The 15,172-nt window shown below is 40.1% G+C and overlaps 1 protein-coding gene across 6 annotated transcripts in view; it reads left to right on the top strand.

Annotated features, from left to right (window-relative positions):
- Positions 1–15,172, top strand: part of gabra1 (gamma-aminobutyric acid type A receptor subunit alpha1) — a 29,598-nt gene that overhangs the window by 10,138 nt on the left and 4,288 nt on the right. For all 6 annotated transcript variants that reach the window (XM_034206580.1, XM_034206584.1, XM_034206583.1 and 3 more), the window contains exons 6-9: positions 1,311–1,393; positions 2,488–2,631; positions 3,705–3,857; positions 14,432–14,634. In XM_034206580.1, the coding sequence (XP_034062471.1) occupies positions 1,311–1,393; positions 2,488–2,631; positions 3,705–3,857; positions 14,432–14,634 (583 nt within the window). The remainder of the gene's footprint in view (positions 1–1,310; positions 1,394–2,487; positions 2,632–3,704; positions 3,858–14,431; positions 14,635–15,172) is intronic.

Consider the following 15,172-nt stretch of genomic DNA (forward strand, 5'->3'; position numbering starts at 1 on the left):
TGGTTTAGAGCTGATGCTGAAAGTCTTATATTACTCAAACTGAATGAAATAGTGCATTCTGTAGGCACCATTTTTCAGCTGTGGGTAAATACACAAGTGGTGTGCTTCTACGTATTTGTGGCACCAGAGCAATGTATGTGGAATTGAGTAATGATACATTTCAGTGCCTATATGCATGGAAAATAAGTAATGTGTCACCCAGTCAAAGGGTGATGTTTATTGATGTGTTCTTAATAGTTTTTGGACATTTTAGAAGATTTGTGGCACAGAGGGAAAAGGGTTTTCTGGCTTTACTGTTGGTTTTAATCTTGGTTATTTAAAATGTAATTTATTAATAGGACTAAAATGAAAAGAATGACCAGCTTTATTTTTAGGCTATTTATTAAACATTTTCATTGAGTAAATGTTCTGAGGTAGATTGCTTCTATCTGTAAAAAAAAGGCAGTATTATTATAGTGCTGCATACTGTCCTTCTCACAGAAAGATGATTCATTAGTCTTCTAAATGTATATTCTCTCTATTTTATATATCATTTTATATTAAGTATTGTTCTAAGATTATAGTCAGCCATTTAGAAGTTCTGTGCACCACATACATACACAACAATTTGTCATTTTTCCATTGTAGTGTTCACCAGGAAAAATGAAATAGTTTTATCCTGTCATGATTTATTACTTTGGGGATTCTACGGGACAGTTGCGAGCAGGAAGATAAGGTGTGTGACCAGCTGAGCTGAGTTTAGAACAAGTCGTGGCACCTCTGTATCCTTCGGCAGAATGCGGGTAAATAAAAGCCTCAGAGACGGCACAAACCTTGACGCACACTGCAGGGTGATGCTAATGTGAGGTGTCAGAGTCAAGGATTGTAAAACATTTGTTTTAGCATCTTATCCAGCAGGGGAGGGGGTGGAGGCGGAGCCCATATTGCTGTCACAGATGAGCGAGATGAGGGATGGATGGGAGATTAGTGTGTCACGGGTGACCTGACGAGCTGTTTTTCAAGCTGTCAGGAAATAGAAACCCACAGCTCAGGGAGCTGGAGCGTTTCCGTGGGTTTGGGTAAAGTATAGCTGCTGTTTAACTGTTTGGTGCAGAGATTTAGAAAAATAAATAAGTAATATATTACATGTTTGTGGTGCTTGAATTTGAATTGTCATTTTTGTGCCCTAATTCTTCCAATCCTCTTCTTCATCCTTTTGACATCATTGTCGCTTTCTTTCTTTCTTACTGGCTTTGCTGTTCTTTTCTTATTTGCTTGCTACGGTTTAGTTTTTTCTAATTCACTTTCCATGTCTGTATGAATCTCTCTAGGCTTACAGTAAGAGCAGAATGTCCCATGCACCTGGAAGACTTCCCGATGGATGCCCATGCTTGTCCACTGAAATTTGGCAGCTGTAAGTGGCCGCTGCACTCACACACAACCTTACATACAAATGCACCCCACACAGACACATGCCTCTCTGACACGCTGTCACTACTTCATCTAACTGGAAGCGTGAGCCTGCACTAGTCCCAGATACGAGATGACAGTGTGGTAACAGCTGTTCTCCCAGAGCAACTGTCCGCCAAGTCCCCTCTGGCCCCCCCATTCAACCCTGCCAGGCCCTGAAAGACCCTGCAAGACCCTGGCAGGCGCACAGACCTGTGTTTATCCGAGGCAGCACTCTTTGTAACGTTTCCAGAACATCACACCAGCTGCTCACCGCTGACAGCTACCCCTACCCTGCATCATCGTTGAGAAGACGTAACAAGATATAGAGTGATTGAGGCCGCAGACAAGAACAGAGAGAAAAGCTGGATGCAAAAAAAACTGCGAAAGTGAACGTCAAAATGTCTCTGTACCATTCTTCAGACAGCTGCACAGCGTGAGTGAGAGGACCTAGCATCAACCCCCCTTTAAATTGAACTCACTCCCTAAATATTTCAGTGATGAGCTCTCTTCTGTATGCTGCAGTCTGCAGTGGAGCCATCCTTTCCTCTGCAGTGGTCGAGCCACACTGCAGCTTTGACAGGTTGGGTGGCCGGAGGGGAGAAAAGACTGGCTTTGCTGTTTTAAGGTCATGTTGTCCTGTTGGGAGGTTGTTTGTTTGTTTTCTTACAAGTAGAGGGACGACATGACGTGATGTGAAAATACATCACATCAACGCATGCTTAAATGTTTTAAAAAGGACAGCAAAATATGAGACAGCATGACCTGAGGAGTATTACATAAATCAGTGGAGATGACATTAGCAGACACTCTAACAAGGTGAAAGAAAATAATGTGCTTAAGTAGCAAATGAGACAAGACAGGCAGAATTAAGATGAGAGTAGAGTAGACGAGATGAGAGAAGACAAGATGAGGTAAAATGGCACTAGGGGATTTTAGTGGAGAACCGCACTTTAGATGTGTCCTTTTCTTTCTTCAAATGGCATCCCTAGCAACACGTGACAACAGACAACCGGCAGCAAAATAATGTATAGGTTTTTGCTCCGTTCTTCCTTCCAGATGCCTACACTCAAGCAGAGGTGGTGTATGTGTGGACCAGAGGGGCCGACCTATCCGTGGTGGTGGCGGAGGATGGGTCCAGATTAAACCAGTACGATCTGATGGGGCAGCATGTGAATTCTGGTGTGGTGCAGTCCAGCACAGGTAGGTTTTAGTTATGTAACAATGTGATCAGAATGGTACTATTAACCGTGAAATAAATAAAAAATGCATTTGAGTTTACAGATTTAACCTTATTTCAATGTTAACACTGCATTGGCCAGTCAAAAAAGCTCAGTAGAAAGACGTTCCCTACATAAACATTTACACAGTAACTAATCACTGCACCAACTACTGGTCTGAAACTGTTCATTCGAGACAGCTGCAACAGTTCATCTGTAACGTCAGTGGCATCAGTTTGACGCTTTACAAATGACATGCCCTAGATTTATAATTTCCCTACTGGGCATCACGTCTTTTTTCCATCTCCTCTTTTCTTCATTGATAGTGGCAAAAATTAGTGACAGCATAAAATGGGTGACCTGTTTGGAGTGGCGCTAGCTGCAGGCGGAAAGTAATGCTTACTGTAAAACAGCCCAAGACCCCAATCTGCGCTTTGCTTTATTAGCTCCCGAGTGACGAAGTCGATAGGGACTTGGCTTGGCAACTGGAAGGTCACCAGTTCAAGTCCCGGCAAGACCAAGTGCTACCGAGGTGTCCCTGAGCAAGGCACCATTCCCTACACTGCTCCCCGGGCGCTGTTCAAAATGGCAGCCCACTGCTCCTAACACTAGGATGGGTCAAATGCAGAGAAACAATTTCCCCACGAGGATTAATAAAGTATATAAAATATCAAATAATAGACTAAGCTTGATTGAATAAGCAATGTTGATGTATAAAGTCATTCTATTTTGTATTTGTTCCAGTTATTTACGTCTTTTGAAAGCCTCAAAAGCCTCAACATATTTCTATAACCCTTACCCATAACATAAATCTCCGGTGCTGGTCCTCTGACATATTATATGTTCGACCCGGTGTAACTGCCTAATGAAATGGATCATGCCTTGGTATTGAGTTGTTCTGACGAATGACACCCACAACTATGCCAATATATCTCTATACTTAAACTGAGCACAGCAATACATTTAAACAACCCTAGTACAATAGATGTCCTAAACATATATATTTTAAAATGTATCTGTGCATTCTTTCTGACTTCATTTGTCTGCCCACTACAGGAGAGTATGTCGTGATGACAACCCACTTCCACCTGAAGAGGAAAATTGGTTACTTTGTGATCCAGACATATCTACCCTGCATCATGACAGTCATCCTCTCCCAAGTGTCTTTCTGGCTCAACAGAGAGTCTGTCCCTGCCAGGACTGTCTTTGGTGAGTTGTCTGCTCTTCTCACTTCTAAACATCTGTGGCTTGAGAAATTAGCACTTCATCAGATGCTTTCAAATCTGGTTGTGGAGAAAATAAATGTGAAAGATATGATGGCTTGACATCAGGCATGCTGTTGAGAAAGACTACAAACTAAATAAGAGTCATAATTAAATTAACGCATGAAATGATGTAAGGGTTTGACCTCACAGTTTTTACACCAATGTTATTGTTGCCCAATGATAGAAAATGTTGTTACATAATACTAAAACATATTGCATGGTTTGAAAAAATATATCACTGAGATACAAAAAGTATCCATTATTTCATAAGTCACTCTGACATTATCTGATTTAATTTTTAAATAAGAGCTTTTTGACTCAAATGGAATATAAATGAAAATAGGACAACATGCTGTAACAATTTCATGAAGAGTGGACGGGCACAGTGTCTTCCTGGTGTCTCTGCTGGTTGCCTGGCAACCTCACAGAGATAACACAGTGGTATTAATCTTCTCATCTAATCCTAGGCAAAAAAGCTAGAAAGCCTATTTGCCAAAATATCAAACTATTCCCTTAAAGGATATTAAATGTTAAACAAAGACGGGATATATTGCCTATTCAGTCCAAACGTCATTGTACGATAGTTCCACTCTATTCTCCTCTGTCTCTGCACCAGTGAGGGGAACAAGAGCTTTAATCAGTGGTGGCTGGCTGCGGTAGAAATTCAAGCACAAGGCTCAGTGTGAATTTGGATTTACGTGTTCGGAATGTTTGCCAACAAGTGTGTGTGCGTTTGTGATCTAAGTGTGTGTCAATGTGTGTGTGTGTGCGCACTGACTGACCTATGTGTGTTGTGCACATGTGTTTGGGCGTGTGTATGCAAGTGTCTGTATGTGAGTGTGTGTATCTGTCTGCCTGTCACACTAAGGTCTTACATAATACCGCCCAAAAGGAAAGCTCTTGCTAGTCTGCAGCATGCTCTGTAGCAGCAAAGAACAGCAGCAGCAGCAGCAGGCACAATGTCCTTGAGTTACCTCACCCCGCACTCTTTCTTCCTCTTCTCCTTCTCTCTCTCTCTCTCTTTCTCCCTCTCTCTCCTCTTCTCATGGACGGCAGTGTCTCCCTTTGCCTATTACTTAAGGAGCTTTCACAGAAAAAATAATTCAGACGCCAAATGTTGCAGCTCCGCAGTCTCCAGCATGTTTTTTTACTCCTGCAATGTCTCGGTGTCTGTTTGTGTGAGTTGTGAGTATCTTCATGTGTCACCGCAAGCTACCTGCGGTGCCCGTCACGTGTCGAGGGGAAATGAGGATGGCCTAGATTAGATACGAACAACTATCTAGGGCATGTGTGTGTCCCTCATGCTATCACTGCTGGTTCTGCTTCATGAGATTACATGAATGCAGGATGTGCATACATGCGCACACACACACAGTTGAATAAACACATGTACGCGCTTTTCGCGAATACGCAGAGCAGCGCCACATCCCAGTATACTAGGTAGATCATCCATATGATTAATATGCATCATCTGAGACAGCAGATGAATGAGCGTGTTCTTCAAAGATGTTACAATGTCAATATCGCTGTAAATGAATCATTAAAAATACATAGCCGACAATCAGGATGTTTTATTGCCATCTTAATCCTTTGGCGATAATCTAAGTCAAGGATTTATGTGGTATATGGTATAAGCGACCTTGGGTCCCCTGAAAGGCGCTATAGAAATCGAAGCTATTATTATTATTATTATTATTATATCAAACCATTGTACATATGTCTAGTGCTATTAGGATGAAGGAGTGCATTGAGCAGCCTTTACTCAGAAAATCCTTTATACAATGTGTCTTTATTGTGGTATATCATATGGAAAACGCAACCTTAATAACATGGTTTCTGGCAATGTTCAATGTATTCTCAGGAATAATGCTTTCATGTTATATAGAGGTTACGGTCTCACTGCTTGCAATGTTGCTGTGCAAGGGGAACTACGCACCTTTGGTTCCACTTGTCTCGTTGCAACTTTATATGCCTATTTACATTGATTATTTTGAGAGCTGGGCTTGTAAACGGTGCTTTAAACATTCAGCATGATGATGTGAGGCAGACAGATGTCAGAGTTTTGAGAGAGGCAGCTCGACAGGAACAGATGCAGAATGCTGATAGGCACAACAACACAATGGTTTGTAGTCCCTTCAGAAAGGCACCTCATTACCTAAATGTGATTACAATGTTACAGATTTGCCCAAGTCACAGTGATCCTTTTTACAAGGTCTTACATTGTAACATTTCCGACATAGCACTATGCAGTCACAATAACACAAAGGTTACAGTTAAACACGGTGCAATAAATTATGTGCACAAGCCGTTCCACAATAAATATAACACTTAATGATAACCTTTTAAGCACAAATAATGTAATATAGTTTAATAAACCACATAACTGAAATGATAATCAGACCAGCATAGCCATCTTATATTTTTGATTTTCAATAATGCCAACTTTGAATGAATCAACAAAGCACTTTAACACATCATGGGCATATATGAATCAATTGAGAGTCCCAGTGTGCCGTGTAGTGTTGCACGGTGTACCGATACTTGAGAGGTACCGCAATACCCTGCCGTTAAAAACGTTACGATTCCTCCGTTTCATTAGTATCGGTACTTTAAGAAAAGTATCGAAAAATAATCGGAATCGCAATTCTTGACTTGGTATCGGTATCGAAACCAAAATGTTGGTATCGTGACAACACTAGTGCCGTGTGCATCAAATCTCTACAAATGATAAACATTTGTATTTGTATTTGTATTAAGGGTATTCACAGCAGGAGTTGTGGAGGACTGTCACTCATGCCCACACTGGTCATTAATTAAACCTTCAAAGGTCAAATAAGTTTTCCATCATAAACACAGCCTATGAAAGAATAGAAAACACTTTAAACAGGACTATTCAATTCACCACTGTTTCCATTTGTACCTCTGCATTATGGCTCTTTCCATAGTGGTCCTTTCAACCCTAATAAAGCTGTGCAAAAACATTTACATAAAGCTCACATATATCTGAAAGACAAAAAGCCATTATTTTTAACATATACGTAGATGAAGCCAACAACACTTTCAAAGTGCAAAACAAAAATGTGTTGTTTTATTATATTTACAGCAGGAGTCCTAACTAAATGGCACACATTAACTTTAGTCATTCCTCCTGCAGACACCTATTCACAGTTTGACTTCTCTTTGTTTTCATTTCCGAACAGAATCATAATGTATCAAATGGTGTACGGATACTTAGGATAAACAAACAACTACTGTAATGCTATGTTTTCTCTTGTTACAACTGATGTGATCAGGTTCATGTTTCCAGCACAGATGTCCAAATGTGACACAGAAACCTTATTAACATGAACAAGCACGGCATTGCAAACACTGTTTAAATGCCATTGTGACTATGAATCACAGCCGCTGCTCTAAATCTCTTCTCCTAAAGCTTTCCCTGCAGATGAATAGGCAATTTAAAAACACAGCAGTGGGTAGAGTTATCTTATTTATCATTGTGCCAATTAAGAGGCTGATTAGTTTAGAGCCAATTTGTTGTAGTGGAAGACTGTTTGCTTTGTATTTATTTGCAGTCCAAAATATAAAAACCAAAAGGAAACAGCCACTGATGGTGCTCTGTCTCACTTCCCCTCCCCCCTCCTCCCCTCCCTCTCACTCTGTTTCCGAGCTGTCAGGGAAAGCAATGCTCAGATTATCTTGCTTCTTCCTCTCCTCTTTAAGTGATTGACTGGGTATTTATTAGTTTTCCCATGATGCTGTTTAATGTATCGGCTCATTAAGGAATAACACCGTGTGTGTGTGTGTGCGTTTGTGTGTGTGTGTGTGTGTGTGTGTGTGTGTGTGTGTGTGTGTGTGTGTGTGTGTGTGTGTGTGTGTGTGTGTGTGTGTGTGTGTGTACAAGTGAGACTGTGTATGTGTCACCGCATGTATTTGTTTGCTTTGCGTGCACATGCTGGTTGCGTGCCAGTGGGTGATCATAAATTCATGATTACTTGCTGACAACATTGTAGGCACTGCAGCGATGTACCGTGTATGCGCACGCATGCATGTTTTTGTATGTGTGTGTGTTGTACAGTTCTCACAGCTGTGGTGTTGGCACAGTCAGTTAACTTAAACGCCAATCAACATGATTTATTTCTCCATTTATGTAAATCAGAGGTGATGTAGTGACACTGAATGAGATTTGTTTCTGAGTGAGGCCCTCCTGAGGCTTCAGTTATTGATAAGGCATGAATAAATAAGTAGCCAGAGCACAGTGGAGATGTTGATCGACATCCAAAAAGGACAGCTTTACTCCAGGGACTGGTTGAACGAATACAACTTGTTTGACAACTCCCTACACACAAATTGTCTTAATTCATCAACAGTCTTTACAAATTATGGTTACTAAACTGTACTTCACTAATTATACCCTGATATTGGTATCCTTACTAATGTATTAGTATATGGTCCTTTGTGTTTTTATATCTGAACTTCTCTGAAAAGATGCTCAACTATGACTAAACTGTTCTCTGATATTCATGCAGCCAACCTGTTTTTCAAAATGGTGTTCATTTGCAGCTTATGTGAATCAGCATATTATTTATTTGTCAATTCTTTAAATCTAGAGTTGTTGTATTTGTTTCCCGACAACATTAACAAATCACTTGGATAAGGGGGGATAGACAAAGCTGATGCTTGAAAAAGACTAAGCTGGCACAAAGCTCAATACAGGAGAATTATATTTAATGTTAAACAATCTCTTATCTTATATATCGATTAAGTGTTTTTAGCCAAAATCCTGTGGTTGTATGCCCGCTATCCAGCCTCCGGACATTATAGTGTAATATAGTCATAGTCATACCCCAGCTGCAATGACGGTGCAGATGCCAAAAACACAGAGAGCACAGACACATTGACCAATCAGAAGAGATCTGGCTTTCGGGCCGTAAAGAGTCAAGCTGCTTGAACGTAGTGTTTTAGACAGAAGGTGAATGCAGGTATATTCAGGCAGGCATCTCAATAGAGTTTATGTCACACATAAAGGATTAAATACTCTTGGATTGAGCGGGCATCCCACTTCACAATGTCCTTTTGACCTTGCCCCACATTTTGATTGTCATGTTTGGTTTACTGCTCAGTCAAAACATTGTCAGAGGGACATTTCTACCTGGAACAAGGCAGCATAAGCGTAGAGGGAAGTCAGCCATTTTCCTGATGGCTGACTCTCCACCACACAGATGTGAGATCTGTGGCTTGGCTGCAATCCAGTGGCTGAGAAAAGTATGTTTTACTCACTGACTTGAGATTGGTCAGATTACCAGAAGCTTCATTCAAGGGTTGTCAATCAAGTTGTCAATCGGAACCGAACAAAAGGAAACCATAGAATGACAGAAAAGTCAGTAATGATAATAAACAAAAACTCCTATAGCACCTTAGGCAGGAACAACGTTTGGCCAAAAGGGACAATAAAGTTGATCTAAAAAGGTCTATTTATTTTCTTTCCATGCATGGAGCAATTTATTTTGTTATCCATGGCTTTTCACTTAATTTGAACTAGACTGATTACCCTGATAGGCATTAAATCAAAAATGATATAAGCTTTACCTTGCTGTGTCAGAAACCTGTTAACCAATTAGACATAATCCTCCCCATATTCTCTAAAAATGCACATATGGACTGCTTGCCTGCATATACGCATATCAAAATGAATTATTGCCTGAGGCAGCAGGGATAGTCACCCTACCTTGAAATAGTTTGAGTCACCTTGTCATTAATCACCATACAATCTCTAATTTAGTTTCCCCACATTAGCTTCCTTGCACCGTCTTTCACTATGTCTTGCCATTTTATTGTCAAGTTTGTGTCTGGAAGTGAATCTGCAAACAGAGGCCAAACCTGTGTTTGTGTACAGTGAACTAAATTAAAGTGAATTGAGTTACATCACTATTAATCCAGTTAGAACTTTCCACATCAGTGACTTTGTTCATTAACATACTTCAAAGCCTCAAGTCTATTAGTTACAACATGTCAAATGGAGTCATTTAAAACCAGCTCTGGAGTCATGTTATAATGAATCAACTAACCAGTGTTCTAAATGATTCCTAAGTAGGCCTCACAGTTAACAGACAAAGGGTAAGCATTTTTCCTCTAGGTAGGAAATCCATACCTATCCATCACACATATTCACAAGTATACATAGGCTTACAAATATATTATGCAGAATAATGTAACCAAAGATAAATAAAACCATCAACACATCACTGTGTGCAAGCAACAAAGCAAACCAACACGTAACATCAGTCAAATTCCTGCTTCATTTAGATTTCATCGCTACTTTTCTTCCTCTGGTGGTATTAAGATCTTGGAGGAGTTGGAAGACTTGTTTCCATGACAACAGAGCTTGTCAAACACAGAAAAGTATAAATGATTTCAAGCATCGGGCCGCTTTTGTGAAGACTTGTGTAATACCCAATGGTGCTGCCTTCCTCCTCCCCCACAAAATTAACTGATTTACTGGCAAACAAAGTACCTGACAGATTGACACCAATCTGTTGCCCTCCCATCTTTCCGTTCACCTTCCTTTACCTGCCTCCATCCTTTCCTAATGCTGTAACCCACGTATCTCTAAATATATTTGTACCTCCTACATGTATATTTGGTTTATCTAGTTGTTTGATATCCCATTATGCATCTTCCTTCACTCAGCTATAGCTCTACAGAAGCAATGGATGAGAGGTGCTTTGTTTTTAACTCCAGCATGTCCTTACGCCATAAGCACAAATGATTGTTGTCAACATTGCAGCAGTATTTAGATCTAATATGAGACCATTTTCGTTGGCTTAGTGTTGGCAGAGGTCACACAAAGCGCTTGACTTTGACAAATCTCATCCTTTAAGCATTCCTTTTATTATCACTCTTCAACCCAACGGCCCAGTTCTCACATAAGCAAATGTAGTACTACCATAGTCATGCTGAATTTGTCCTCTACAGATACTTTATTGAAAAATAAATGTGAACAAAATGGAAGCAGTTTTCAACATAAGACATTACCAGCCAAGCACCTGATTTAGTTTTCCTGTTGTGTGTGTGTTGTTTTGTATTCCTAGATGGAAAACAAATGACAAATGTAGTCAGGAAACAGCTAAGTTAAATGTGATGGTTTTGTGACATTTCATAGTAAAATGCACCATACATTCCCCCAAAATGTTATTTAGCTAATACAAATGAGTTATATGAACATAATTCTCGGTTGGGATGGAGGGTATGAAAATCTGGTATGAATTTGTGACTAAGCATCATTTAATATTTTAATATCTCCTGCCGCCATGCATTCCCATAACAACGTATCAACACATTCAATGCCCTACTTAGCAGTGGGTGCAGTGCAGCACATGCTCATGTGTGGACTGTATTGCATCACATAACTATTTTAATATATAGAATTTACTGCAGCATATTTTTTTCTTTTCTTTTGACATTCACATATAGTGCTCATGCAATGTATACATGCACCATGATGATGAGGCAGTTGCTACTCTTGATTATACTGTAGCTGTATGTCCTTTCTTCATCTAAACAAAATATATATATTTATCTAGGGAAATCTAATAAAAGAACAGGAAGAACACATTTCGACAATGAATTATGTCAGAATAAACCTCTGATTAGTTAGTCCCTTTTTAGTCATAGTGAATACAAGAACTGTAGACCCACACTGTGTACCCACTATGCCTATCCAGTACATCAATCAGAGGTATCTTATTCACTGGTTAATGACCAGTTATTTGGTTCAGTCTAATTAGAACATAACAATCCGCCTTTACGCTTCATGTCGCAGCAACAAGTCAGTACTGCCAAGAGCATGTGAAAGTGAGTGGGAGAATGAGTAGTCTGTGATTCATCTCTTAACACTTCTTCATAATCGCGGAGGAAGAAGGAGTGGAACGATTATAATGTAACATTTCAGGACACATGATAACCCAGTACCACCTGCTTATTCAGGCTGTAGGTGGTGGATACATCAACAGAAACACTCTTAATATATTACAATCCAATACAAACAATAACGTTCTCTTTAGACTCTGAAAAAGGAGGTTTTCTTAGATCAAAAATGATAGGATCACCTGGTGACAACCATGTTTTCATCATAATTCACCAACCCTTACTTTGCCATGTGTCACCATTAATCCAATCCAATCCACTTTATTTCTAGAGCACATTTTAAAAACAGAGGGTTTGTCAAAGTGCTTCACAACGAATATAACATTATCACAAAATATAATATTACAATAATAGATAAAAGGCACACATAAGAATAGATAAAAGGCACACATAAGAATAGATAAAAGGCACACATAATAATAGATAAAAGGCACACAAAGGCTATGGACAGACAATAAAACCATACAAATTGGTAGAGCATAGCTCAGACTGACTTGAAAGCGAGGGAAAAGCGGTGGGTCTTTAGGCGGGACTTAAAAGTTTGAAGAGTGGGCGACAATTTGACATTGGGGGCAGGTCGTTCCAGAGCCTGCGGGCTACCGCTGAGAAGGCTCGGTCTCCCCTGGTCTTTTTCTTTGTTTTTGGGACTACCAGCCGCAGCTGATCAGCCGACCTCAAAGCCCTTGAGGGGGTGTACACCTGTAGGAGGTCGGAGATGTACTGAGGGGCCAGCCCATTAAGCGATTCAAAAACAAACAATATAATCCGTTTTGCTCTCATTTATATTTAAAAAGTGTAGCGCCATCCAGGCCTTTATGTCATTACGACAGTCAACCAGGGGCATCAGAGAGCTGGTGTTTTTTTTTAGGGGTAGATATATTTGGGAGTCGCCTGCATAAAGTTAGTAGGAGACGCCATGTTTTCTAAAAATGAGTCCAAGGGGGAGAAGGTATAAATAAAATGGGCCCCAAAATAGAACCTTGGGGAACTCCACAGGATAGGGGGGCAGAAGACGATGCAAAGTCACCAAGCCTAACAGAGAAGGATATCTTGGACAAATAGGACCTGAACCACTCTAAGGCAGTGCCCCTGATAGCCACAAGCTTGTAAAGGTTTTTCTTTACTGTCATTTCAGATTTGTTGCTAATAATGTTTAGAGCATAGGGCTGTAAAAAACCAAGGGAGCTATAAAATGACTTAGCAAATTAAGTTAAGGATCAATAAACTGTATTTAGCAGCTTTATGCATTAAACGTGTCTGTACATGTCTGTGCATATTTTAAACATGGACGTGTGTATGAGGGGATATCACATACATGTAAGTTGGGTTCTTTTTTTTTTTAAATATTGTATTATTCCTGAACAAGCCAGCTGTTCTTCAACCCCCTCCATGGCAGCCAAGGCTGAATTAGTGGATTGTTTGCTCCTTGGGCTGATGTTATTTGGTGTGTAAACATCTGCAGTAGGCTGTTGTGTGATGAGCGCCGCATTGTCAGAGATGCTCTGACCCAGTTCCTCTCCCTCTCTGTACAGTGTCTCATCTAGGATTTTAATAGCTGATGTCGTGGATTAGAGATTACGTTTTCCAGGTTTGCTTTTTAATATCAGTCATTTTGGTGCATCAAATTTATGAATGTATGTGTTTTCATTGCTGCTTATACATTGGTGTGCGTGCGGGTCAGTTTTGAGAGAAAGCCTATTTTCCTGGTATTAGTCAGCAGCAGTATCTCTGTTGCCGGCATCTTCCAGCTGCATCTGTGGAAATCTCTACCTCTCAGAGTCTATTAAAAGCACCAATCTGCAACACTGCATCAGCTGCTCATATATATTAAAGGGGACCTATCTTTTATACATGAATATGTGTCCCGGTGTGTCAGGGAACTCACCAAGTGTCAGAAAACACAACCGTCTATCTTTTCCTCCATACCCAAATCTCTAAAAACGCGGCTGGAACGGATCTGATACAGATTTGAAAATAGTCTGACGTCAGTGACGAGGAGCTCCGCCTACTGTATATAGGCAACTCTCCACCAATCAGGGGAATGAGAGGTTGCTGTGGCATGGTAACAGCATGGTAACAGCATGGTAACATGACAGCTCGTAACTCGGCCCCTCCTTTGCAGGGGGGCGTGGTCAGCTGCAGCTCATGCAAAGACAGGGTGGAGGAGAGGAAAATAGAGCAAAATGAGGCATGGCTAAAATGCATGATCTGTTTGGTATTTTGAAAAAAAAAACGTATAAATATACCTTATATAGGTATGGCCCTACAATATATTATTCAAATATAGCATAATTGGTCTCCTTTAAAGTAAATTAACTTTGTGCTCATTTTTTTAAGAAAAGAAAATGCCCTAAACAAGAATCCTTATATATATGGAACCTTGAGATTCACTTATTAGCACATTAGTATATACAATGTACTGATTCCTGCAAAATGTTGAATTATACCAACAATACATTTGCATTAATTACACAATGCTTCAGCTCAACAAATAAAGCAATACAGTATGTATTGTGTTTTATTCTTATTGTGTGATGTAGACTACAATACAACCTTTTTCGATTGAACAATTCCATCTTGTTTTTCTCCCTGCAGGAGTGACCACTGTCCTGACCATGACCACTCTCAGTATCAGCGCCAGGAACTCCCTCCCTAAAGTGGCCTATGCCACAGCTATGGACTGGTTCATCGCTGTGTGCTACGCCTTTGTCTTCTCGGCTCTCATTGAGTTTGCCACAGTCAACTACTTCACCAAGAGGGGTTATGCCTGGGATGGAAAAAGTGTGGTGCCAGAGAAGGTAATTGAAGACATTTGTTATGTTACTTACATTCCTCAATAATTCACTTGGAACACATTGAAATTGAGAGTCCATAGAAGATTTGACAAATATGGTTCATCAGGCAATCATTTGGCAATTGACATTAATTATCACTATTTCTACGGATACAGTGAGTGCCCTTGTTTTTAACCAAAAAAATAAATAAAAAATTACGTCAAGCTAAATTAAGGGTGAATCCTACAAACTAAAATATGATTCGATGTATGGACTTCTGCCTCAAAGAGTCATTCCTTTTTTGCACCAAGACAGTTAGCACTTAACTGTTGAGGGAGCGTGGCCAGGTGGAGAACATTTAGTTGTTGTCGCCAGCTCATCTCATAGAAAGTTCCATTTGAATAACATGACGTGAACATTAATAGTTTAGTGTTCATCTTGTGCTTTCTGCTCCACTTGTCCCTATAATTCAGTAAGCAGCACCGCACCCTGTAATCTCCAGCAGCGTTTCAAAGAAAAGGAAACAGAGCCTATTATTAATTATGGGTTTGATTGTTCTACT

The sequence above is a fragment of the Gymnodraco acuticeps genome, unplaced genomic scaffold, assembly GCF_902827175.1.
Source record: "Gymnodraco acuticeps unplaced genomic scaffold, fGymAcu1.1, whole genome shotgun sequence".
NCBI classification, from domain to species: Eukaryota; Metazoa; Chordata; class Actinopteri; order Perciformes; family Bathydraconidae; genus Gymnodraco; species Gymnodraco acuticeps.